An 11,412-nucleotide genomic window follows, 5' to 3' on the forward strand; every position below is an offset into this window, starting at 1 on the left:
TAACAAAAAGATACAGCCTTGAAGTTAGAGACTAAGGCTCTGTGGCGTGAATATGTTTTGTCTATGTAATAACTAAGTTAAGGTACTGAATAACCTCATTGTTCTCTTTGTTATAGGTCAAGACTATATTCTCCTCCAGCACATCACCAGTCTCTGCCTTCAAAACCTCTTGCTCAGTCAAGCATGGCACCCTTCAGGGTCCTAGCCCTGAACCCTGCCTGGAGACCCTGGAGAAGGGGAGGACTGGCCAGAAACTTCCCATGGCTTCCACTCCCAAAGGACCGGTGGAGGGGGGAGAGACAGTTGGTAGCAGGTTGGCAGCCCCAGAGCAGACCCCTGAGACTGATGTGTCTAGAAATGTACCTGGGGCCGCTGGGCCAGCCTTAGATCTCCGTAAATCTGGCCCAGGGGAGTCTAAGGCTTTGGCAAACCTTCTCAGAAGCACAGAGGACGGTGAGAGTAAACCTCTTAGTGACCATGCTCCTCTAAAGATCAAAATCATGAAGTCCAGCAGCCTGGCTGATGGTAAGAAGCTGTCCTGTGTGCTCACCACCTCTCTTCCTGCTCGCGCCGGTACTATGGATAAACAGCAGGGCAATTCTGACTCTTCAATCAGAGCAGATGGTTACAGCGATGGCCTCAGCTCCTCTGTGAAAAGGCACAATGATCTTAATCATCCAACAAGACAAAGAGGCTCCTTTGGACGTACCAGAGATACGCTGGTCAAACAGAGTCCACCCCAAAAGACCCCCACCATCATACCCCCAGTTTCCCCCAGGACAGCAAGGAAGACCTTGAAGGGGTCTTCCTACCATCGGCCTAGGGACTCTTCTTCGGTGTGTCAGTTTGTAACCGACCCTGATCTCGGCCACTGCGACATTGTCTACATTGACAAACCAATCACAGACTGTTTCCAGAAATGGCAGCACCGTCGGCTCCCGCGACACAACGCCAGGAAAAGCACCAGAGGTCACATGTACGTGGAGGAGATGTGGGAGCTTAAGACTGTCCGTACATTAGCCAGAAAGTCCGCCCGCAACTATAGTAGCAACTCTCTCACTCCAATGCCAGATCTCAACACTCTGGTCACCCCTAAACAGCTGCTTGGCAAGCCTGAGGGTGTACCTCTTGTGGATATGCCCTTCATTGGAGGTATTTTGGAGACGGTCAGTCAGAGAACTCCCTCAGAGCATTCAGCTGAAAGGGAGTTGGCTGGGGATGTAGAGACTGCAGCAACATCAGCCAGTGAGGTGGAGCTAATCGTTGAGACTAGTCAGACAGACCAGAGTCAATGCAAAGAACAGACTGCCCCTCCATCTCCTTCACAGTGTCCCCCAGTGGAGAACGAGCAGAGTGCAGGGACAGACTCAGAGCAACCAAGGCTGAGTGTAGCACCAGAGGATAGTCTAGCTCGTACTGTGGTCGAGACCGCACATCAGGATTTAAACAGTGTTATTAATGACATCGTTTTGAGTGAAAGCCCAGAGCAGGTGGTGATGGGGAAAGATGTGAACCCATCACATAAGACATCAGAAGAAGCTGAGCTTGTCCAGGATCAGCTGCAGAGTGTGCCAGAGGGCCAGCACGTCATCTCTGAAACCCAACAAAAGGAATCTGAATCCCTGAGCCCTTCCATGGAGAGCACTGGAAACAAGGAGGAGAATGAGGTAGTGAGTGCAAGTGCAATTGATAAAGAACAGGCCGAGCCACTGGAACCTCAGAGTCCAGTTGACCAGAAACCATCTGAGGGCTCTGGAGGAGAAGTTGGCACTGAGGTTCCCACAGAGAGTGAAAGGATGGAGGTGCAGGTCGAACCAGACTGGGCTCCAGGTCACGGCAACAATGTGCCTGAAGAGAAAAAGACAGCTGCTGATTCGTCCTCTAAAAAGGCAGATGAGGCAGTTGTGAAACAATCACCTCCAAGGTGTTCTGAAAAACAGGGTATTCCAGCACGGGTGATTCCTTCAAAGGTGAAGGAAACTGCAGTGATTGAGACCGAGAATATGAATATATGTGGATATGTGAATGGTAGACCTATAGCGCAGTCTGACAGATGTTTGCGTGAACGGCCAGCTAAAAACACCCCAGAGTCTACTCCTACGAAGACTAAACGCCCCACTAAGACCTCTCTGAGACAATCCGAGAAACCTTCTGAGAACATGCCAGATATTCCTCAAGTCTCACTCCCTCCAGCCGAACTGATCAAAATCCCTTTGTCCAAACATCCCACAAAAACCTTTAAAGCTAAAGCAACTCAGAACCTGCCTGACACCAAGACCCCTGTGGAAGTGAGCCAGATCACGTCTGACGCAAGGGCCCCTATAACAGCAAGACTGAGCATTCCTGACACTCCTCCAGTCGCAGACACACCAATCGACTCCCCCAGGAACCCTGAGCCCAGACACCCGCTCAGATCAGCCAGACTGCAACAGCGAGCAGCTGTCGCCTCGCCCCCCCTCCCTGTCGCCACGCCCCCCCTCCCTGTCGTCCCCAGTGCAGTCACCCAGAGCTTTTTCATTGTCCCCCCAGAACCATCTACCTCCCTCCCACTCCCCTGCATCAAGTTTAACCCTCCCCTCCCCGTTGCCTCTCCTCTTCTTCCTATCGTCCCCAGTGCAGTCACCCAGAGCTCTGAAGAGCTGAAAGTTGAGAGAGCTCAGCCAGCTCCAAAACCCAAACCCAGCAAGACACAGAACACTGCAGTGGAAACTAGGGTGCAAACTAGACCAAAGCTCAGGTCGTCAATGGTGGTAGTAGCAAAGGAAGTTGAAAAGGTTGTGAGTCTGCAAGTTAGCAAGGAGGTTTCTGCTCTCACAGAGGGTACAGGCATTAAAAAGAGTGAGGCGCAAGCACATAGTAGTCCACTAAGACACAAAATAATTCCCCAAAAGGAAGGAGAACCAAGCAAATTGGCTCCATCTGAGGGAGAACCAAGCAAATTGACTTCCCTGAAGAATTCAGAGGAACCAACTTTGCTGAAGAAGGCAGAGGCACCAACTTCAATGGATAACAAAATTCTATCTGGAGATTTCAGCAAGTCTTCCATCAGCAGTGCTTCAGACAAACCTGGACGAATGCCATTGAGGAGTGAGAGTAGTAAAACTGAAGTGGCCAGCCAGTCCATTACCCCGACAACTCCACCGACTGCGGTTGAGAACAGAAAGTCCGCTTTGAGAGTCCAGAGGTCACCCACGTCCTCAACCAGTGCTCCAATCACAGCTGAGAAAAGGAGTGGAGTGGCATCTTCCATGAGGCTGAAATCCCCAGTGAGACTCACATCACCCATCAAGGTCAAACCTGAGAGGATAATCAAGTCTCCACTAAGGGATTCTCCTTTGCTGGTCAGTTCTCCTCTGCCCTCCAGCTTAGTCACTCCTCTCCTCCTGCCCAAACTAGAGCCCCCAGTACAGTCTCGACACAAGTTCCTGGAATTACTAGACATAGAGGAAAACCAACAGAAAATATCTACTCTCAACACCACGTTCGATAAGATGCATAGAGGCTGGGTCCAGATAGACAAAGAGGGACAACCAACGCCCAGACACAAGAACAAGGCAGACAGACAGGCAGCGATATGGAAGAGCAAGCGCCGGGTCCGCAAGCCCAAGTCTTCGGAGCACCAGAGGTACTCCCTTGTCCAGATGCTTTTCAAGAATGATTTGGACCTAGCCAGTATCTGCCGCTGGTACATGGAGTCAACAGAAACCCAATCCCTGGTCATCGTAAAGAAGGTGAACACACGTCTTCCCTCTGAGACCCAGCTGCTCTTCCCCGGTATGTCCCAAGGGCTGTCCAAAGGGTTCTTCCCTAGCCTGCAAGCCGAGCGCTTGAAGAAACACTTGAAGAAGTTTGCCATCGCTTCCCCTGTGAAGAGCAACCCTAAGAGCCGGAAGCTGATTGCTAAAGCCCTGGAGCAGGAAGTCAGTACAAGTACGCCCAAAGGGAAGGAGAAGAGAGAGCTGACCACGGCCACCCGGATCTCCACCAAAGCCTATCTCTCCTCTGCAGAGACACAGGCAACCGACGGCCAGAAGGCCTCAGCGAAGGCCAAGAACCCAGCCAGTGCTCGGATCCTGCGGAAGTACTCCAATATACGTGAGAAGATGCAAGGTCAACAAAGCTCCAAGAAGCCAAAAGGGGCCCCAAGAAAAGAGCTCAAAGCTTCCAAAGTCAAACCCTCTAAAGCCCCAAAGACGAAATTGGCAAAACCAACTAAACTGAAACCGGCCACTGCCCAGAGGCAGAAATCATCTGTTTCTGGAGATAAAAGTGTGAAGGAGCCAAGTGTAGTCAAAACAGAGCGAGCGCAGTCATCTCCTAGTAGAAAGACTCCAGTAAAAGCTGCTGTCCAGGAGAGATCAGTCAAGACTAGCAGCAGCAGTAGAACCTTAAGAGATCTCAGTAGGAAAGAGAGTGCATCACCACAGAGGTCTACCCAAAGAGCGATGACCCCAAAAGCACAGAAAAAAAACCTTGGTCCTTCCATCACCCCTAAAACGAAATCAAACAAACAGCAGGTTGGAGCAGAGAAGGCAGAGGTGGAAAAGAGACGCTCTGAAAGTAGAGTATCTGAGACTAAAGGCCCTGAAAGTAAAGGCGTGAGGTTGAAAGCTGAAAGTGAGGTTGAGTCTCAACAGAACATGGATGTCAAAACRCCAGGCTCTCCTGACCAGGTACTCACAAGGTCACAAAGGAAGATGGAGGCCACTCCATCCCCCTCAATCTCTCAGAGTGCAAACTCTAAGCCTGCCACAAAGAGATCACATGAACCAGCTCAGAGTGAGACTCTGAAGGCTGCCACAAAAAGAAGCCAGGAGAGCACACAGAATCCAGCCAAGCGGACCAGGAAGAAATAGCTAGAAATAGCTACAGTAGTGTGCAGAAAGAATGTAACAGCCAAGCTGGGGGGGGGGGGAGCTTGGCAATGCCAACACTTTTGATAAGCTTCAAAGGCAAAATGCAAATGGTGACGGGAAGATATTTAAAGTCTGGTGTGTTTGCTGTGTTTTCTGAGAGGGTACCTATCAGACCAGTGTTGTTATACAGAGGCAAAACTCCATCTGGCCTCTGGTTTGGTATTGTGTAATTCTCTCTAACTGGGCTGGAGATTATTTTATAAGGGTATATCAGCATTTTTTGTTTTGGTTTGATGCTAGGTTTATTAGTTATTCCGACTACAGCATGCCATGTCCTCCAACTTTTTGTTTGTCCTAGTGTTTTGTAAAGATCACAGAAGTCTCTATTCCACGCTTGTGGGGAAAAAAATGTGTGTGGTTTAGTAATAATGTCATGAAAACATCAGTACCATGTTGCTAAAAACAAATATTGATTTTCTCTGACTGCAGCACAGCATGGCAAGCCAATCGTTCAATTTAAATTAGCCCAGGTTTCACTGAACATCATTCTTAGATCTATAGCCTATATTCATCAATGTCTCCAGCCCATCTCGTGATCAAAGAGTTGTGCGAGTGTGTGTGACTTTTTGTGATCAGGTGCCTTATTCATCAGATGTAAAGTAATGTGTTGCTAACAGGTGAAGCCTCGATTCTCTGGCCATTGCACAGACACGTACTGTAGGAGGAGAAAGGAAGTGTTCTAGATATGGATTTGGTGCAGGTCTGCACACATTGTGTCATGTTGACGTGGTCCTTCAGAACTCTTCTCCGGGTTATTGTATAGAGCTGGTCATTGGTGCCGACCTGCACAACTGTGTATCTTCATGCACAACTGTGTATCTTCATGCACATCTGTGTATCTTCTGATACACAGATGTTCATGCACAACTTCCCTCCATGTGTTCCATGTGTTCAGTCCCACATGTTCCCTATTCCCTATTCTCCTCTGTCCTCCTGCTATAAGCCCACCCTGCTTCTCATCGTGTACTGTTTATTTTGAATGTGTGAAGGAGCATCATGGTTTATTATTCTAATGAGTTCTCTTTGACGTGTCTTTGTTTCATTTTAGATTCTGGGGTTATTTCTGTTCCTGAGCAGTAGCCTTATAACTGTTGTTATCCTAGCTGTGTTTAACTTTCAAAAACTGTCCGAGTTCTGTTTTGAAATTTTAACAATTTTTTTWAATTTTTTATTTGCAATACATGTGAGATATTAACACATGCCTCACTTGTATCTCTGATCCTGTCCCTTATATTCTCTGATTCTTGTTAGTTTAATGGTGATGTTTTCCCTCTGGTGTGATCATTACATGCTGTTGCATGTACTTTAGCTACCTGTAGTGTTTACATTTAAATGCTTGTTTCTCCAGTCTTTCACCTGTGCAACAACAGCCCACTCCTGAAGTGCAGTATTCACCACAGCTATTCTTATTAAACATGTATTTGTTTGTTCTTTCTGAAAACTAGCTTTTGTTGCGGAAACTTTAACTAAGACTATGCATGGATGTTACCTTTCCTCTCTGGGTCTTGTACTGAATGAGCATTAATGACTGATGATAAACCCTTGAAAGACATGTCATTGGTCACCTGTTTTGGAAGGGGGTCACTAAGGTCTGCTGTTTGAGAGCAGATACCAGGGAATGATGCTACAGTACATAGAGCCACAGGTTGTATCTAAAGTTAGATGCATATGTTTTGCCCATACTTTGAGCTTGTACGGTAGGGTGTGTTTGCCTGTAATTTGGACTATATTGCAGTATACTGACCCCTGGTGACCATATATGAAAATTGTTGGAGAGAAAAAGTGTTTGTAAATGATCAGTCTGTACTATATCCCAATGTTATAGAAATAACCTGTCTGGCATGTTTTATTTCTGTGTATTTTATTTCTCAGATTGTTATTTTGTTTCAGGAAGATGTTTTCTTGATGCTTCCGTACTTCAGCAATAGCCTGACCTCCGTTTGTCAAAAGAAAGAAAACATTTTAGGACAGTGTTATTTTTATTATGGTTATTTCACTTTAAACGTAATAATTTGTAAATGCAAAAAGGTATAATTCATGTTTTATATTGTTATTTAAGAACCCCTCTAGATAAATGAATACAGTAGATCTACATGAAGCAGTCCACCAAATATCAAACTTGAACATGTTTTATTCTTTACTGTGGATATTTATAGTTTGGGATTCTGTATATTGGAAAATAAATAACTGATGTATTTGTGTTAATCCCAATAATGAGACATATTTGAAGTTAGTGACTTTGTATTCTTGCTGGAGTTGATATAAAGATGTTTGAATTGTATATTTTGTGTCATGCTTCGTTTTTCCATCTTCACTGGTTATCTTTCACTAATCTACTGTGTCATTCTGAGGTTTAACTAAAACGACTGTATTCTTCACTTTATAAAATCATCAAAGTATTACTTTCATATGTTCGTCATACCATCATGGAAATACAATTAACATTCCACTGTACTCTTCCTCCAATGTACCTTCATGCTTTGTATAAAGAACAAAACCAAACCCCTTATTCCAACTTGGGTAGCACTGCCTACCCCCCCAATCACACACACACTCCATTCAAACCAATGAAGAGACACGTTAAGAGTCCATGTTAAAAGCACACACATTAAAGTTTAATGAATGAAAAGTGGAGGGGGTTCAGTAAACATTTTGTCGGTGGCGATAGATAAAGATAGATCGATAGATACTACATACATTCAGCATCACTGGGACTTCAGTTCAATCCCACCATCACACCTGCGACGGAACRCAACMAWAGCAACAGAAGTAGCACATCTGTAGGAAACAGACCAGAGAATTATTATAGTTTTTCTTCTTTTTTCTTCTTTTTTTAACCAGTTCAATACAACAGAGACGCTGCGTTTTTCACAATGACATGATACGGAGTACAGTTCTCTCGCGGATGGTGGATGAGTCTTTACAGGTTTCACCCTAGAATGAATGGAATCCGGCTGAATTGCGATGATCAATATCCATGTTTGCAAGTATGAAAGTCCTTTTTGTGAGAGCTGTGATAAACTCATGTTGAAATCTGCGAGGCATCGAGCTAAACGTTAAGCTAAAGGATGACAGTTCATCAATATCATACAATGTGGACACCATAGGATAACCTCAGGGATATATAAGACAAGGTTAACATTGGGGCAAACAAGGAGTCCACTGCAACAGGACGCTCTGGGTAGAAGTTGTTCTTAAGCATAGATCTAGGATCAGCTTTCCGTCCCCAAAGCTTTACCTTAATCATTAGTGGGGAAAACCACCAAACTGACCACAGAACTGTGTCTAGGGGCAACTTCATCCTACTCCGCAGGAAACCCGTCCTGTAGGTCTCCCACTTAGAAAACAAAGAGGATGTGGTCTCTTTATACTGGAAACTAAACAGGATAACAGCTGAACCATACCGCTTCAGGAGTGAGCTCAATTCATATTTATACACATTTATACATTCAGGTTGGACTGTTCTACTCTGCGATTGGCACCTTTTCATCTCTGATTCGTGTTCTATAGCYAGTCAGAATGGGGACATCTAGGGCTACATTCATTTACCGTGAATGCAGTCTGCTAACGCGGGAACATTGCCTTTAAATTTCAATGACCTTATAACGCTGAACTTCAAACTACAGATTGAATCCAGGCATTATCTGTGCATGTTAAAATAGGATTGCGGTAAGTGGATCCAATGGTAAATGTACAGAAAGATGGCAGGTCTACAGTTTGCTGTCATTCAGCCCATGGCCTCACCATCTTTTCACCTCCCACCACAGTACAATGATAAGATGGCAGCACCAATTTAATGCAGGCAAAATGTAGACACCATCTTTGTGAACATCCACAATAAGTAAGCTTCCTACAGCAGACTTTCACTTAAATCTTATAATTACTTCTACCACGGAAAATGTCCCCAATTTAAAATGACAGAAATTCAGCCTAATACTTAAACAAAATCAACACAAGACGATCAGAACCCTTTCACAATATTTCAGAGTATGGTATAGTAAATACAGGAAAAATGTATTTCAGAGTGGGAGGGGCAGCCCACTCATTTGCATTTTAACTCCACCCACTCGGGCCCAACAGCCAATGAGGAATGTGTCTGAGCCAGAGGGTAGGAAATACTGTCATAACTGGCTATTAAGTGATGTCACAAATACCTTACAGCTTTTTTTTGTTACACTAGTTTTTATTTTAACTTTTTTATTTATTTTTATTTTTTGAAAATCAGCAACAATTATTATGCCTTTTATACTCTACAGGAAAAAGCTTTAAGATAAAATAAATACAAAATAAAACAAACAGCACACAGACTTTCAAATGAATTAGATGTCATATTCACATGGAAGACAACATATACAATATTAAACATGTTTCTACATCAATACTGCTGCCTACACAACAAGGCCAACCATTCACTACCTTGTTTTGGACAATTACAAACTACCTTGTTTGAGCAAGTGAAATAAACAAATAAAAACAGCTAGGGAACCAATCAAATGCCATCCTGCCTGTTCCAATAGAAGCTTCCAGAAAACAAAGATTTACTCTTTAACATATAAAAATACTATACCAAAATGAAATACAAATATATATATTAGAATCTGTTAGGCATTTCTGTATAAAGAGAGGGCTAAAGGTGTTAGGTTACATCAGAAAACAAAATATAATAACAAATAAAAACAAAACAATGCAAAACAAATAATTGAAATTAGACGTAACAAAACAAATATTCTGAACCTTTTTGTTCCATAATAATAAACATAATAAAAAGCTCTACATATCAATTTGCAAACTTCTCACATGCAACAGTTTGCACACATTTAATACTGCAGGCATTGAGGGGAGGGGCCTAATCATCCTCCTGCTCAAAGGGGGAGGGCTTATGCAAATCATCCTGAGGCAATGCATGCTGGGGGATTGGTCTCCACCGGGTACTGCCTGCTCCAGGTGGGGGTATAGCTTATAGCCTACTGTAGGGGAATGGAAGGTCTACCTGCCTCACAATGTGTATCAGACAGCCCCTTCTGACTGCTTCTAATGGAACGACCCTTCTGCTCAGACAAGAATGTCCTCTAGTGTGGTGCATGCGTGCATGTTGTGTTTATGTGCTGTGAAGGGCAAATGACTGTGATTCTCAGTGCTGGTATTCAGTGCAGTGGTCTTATCAGTAATGAAAAGAATGGACATCTCTTGTTCTGAAAACTCCAGGATAGTCCAATAAGAAATCGGCCTAGCCCAGATATAGCCCGACCTAGCCCCAGCTCTGCTCAGCACAGCTCAACTACAATCTGGCCCATCTAAACCCGACCTAACCCGGCTCAACTCAGTTACAGTCCAGGCAAGCATATACCAGCCCACACCAGCTACAGTCCAGTTCCAGCCCAACTCCTGCTCAGCCCAGTCCTGTCCTGCCCTGCCTAACCAAACTTAACTACAACCCAACTCTACTATCCTCCCTCTGTCGTTTTTTTTTATATCTCTGTACCTCTTCCCTCCTGCCACCCTGACCAGGCCGGACGTCATATTACACATGCTGCCTTCAGGAAGCAAAGAAAGCAGAGGGTGCTTCCGCTATCTGAGGCCTAATGGATGGATGAGCCAAGGGGCCAACGGTTTAGACCAGGTGTGTATGAGGGTTGATGGATGGATGGATGAGCCAAGGGGCCAACGGTTTAGACCACCACACACCAGCGAGATGAGGGTTGATGGATGGATGGATGAGCCAAGGGGCCAACGGTTTAGACCAGGTGTGTATGAGGGTTGATGATGGATGAATGAGCCAAGGGGCCAACGGTTTAGACCAGGTGTGTATGAGGGTTTGATGGATGGATGGATGAGCCAAGGGGCCAACGGTTTAGACCAGGGTGTGTATGAGGGTTGATGGATGGATGATGGGATGAGCCAAGGGGCCAACGGTTTAGACCAGGTGTGTATGAGGGTTGATGGATGGATGGTGAGCCAAGGGGCCAACGGTTTAGACCAGGTGTGTATGAGGTTGATGGAGTGGATGGATGAGCCACAGGGGCCAACGGTTTAGACCAGGTGTGTATGAGGGTTTGATGATGGATGATGAGCCAAAGGGCCAACCGGTTTAGACCAGGTGTGTATGAGGGTTGATGGATGGATGGATGAGCAAGGGGCCAACGGTTTAGACCAGGTGTGTATGAGGGTTGAATGGATGGATGGATGAGCCAAGGGGCCAACGGTTTAGACCAGGTGTGTATGAGGGTTGATGGATGGATGGATGATGACCAAGGGGCCAACGGTTTAGTACGCAGGTGTGTATGAGGGTTGATGGATGGATGGATGAGCCAAGGGGCCAACGGTTTAGACCGCAGGTGTGTATGAGGGTTGATGGATGGATGGATGGATGAGCCAAGGGGCCAACGGTTTTAGACCAGGTGTGTATGAGGTTGATGGATGGATGGATGAGCCAGGGGCCAACGGTTTAGACCAGGTGTGTATGAGGGTTGATGGATGGATGGGAAGGCCAAGGGGC

General features: G+C 45.3%; 1 protein-coding gene across 2 annotated transcripts in view; it reads left to right on the forward strand.

Annotated features, from left to right (window-relative positions):
* The window catches only part of LOC111977811 (ligand-dependent corepressor), a 47,045-nt gene extending 39,848 nt beyond the window's left edge, over window positions 1-7,197 (forward strand). For both annotated transcript variants that reach the window (XM_024007505.3, XM_024007506.1), the window contains exon 8: window positions 117-7,197. In XM_024007505.3, the coding sequence (XP_023863273.1) occupies window positions 117-4,856 (4,740 nt within the window). In that variant the 3' untranslated portion in view covers window positions 4,857-7,197. The remainder of the gene's footprint in view (window positions 1-116) is intronic.
* Window positions 7,198-11,412: the final 4,215 nt, after the last annotated feature.

The sequence above is a fragment of the Salvelinus sp. IW2-2015 genome, linkage group LG18, assembly GCF_002910315.2.
Source record: "Salvelinus sp. IW2-2015 linkage group LG18, ASM291031v2, whole genome shotgun sequence".
NCBI classification, from domain to species: Eukaryota; Metazoa; Chordata; class Actinopteri; order Salmoniformes; family Salmonidae; genus Salvelinus; species Salvelinus sp. IW2-2015.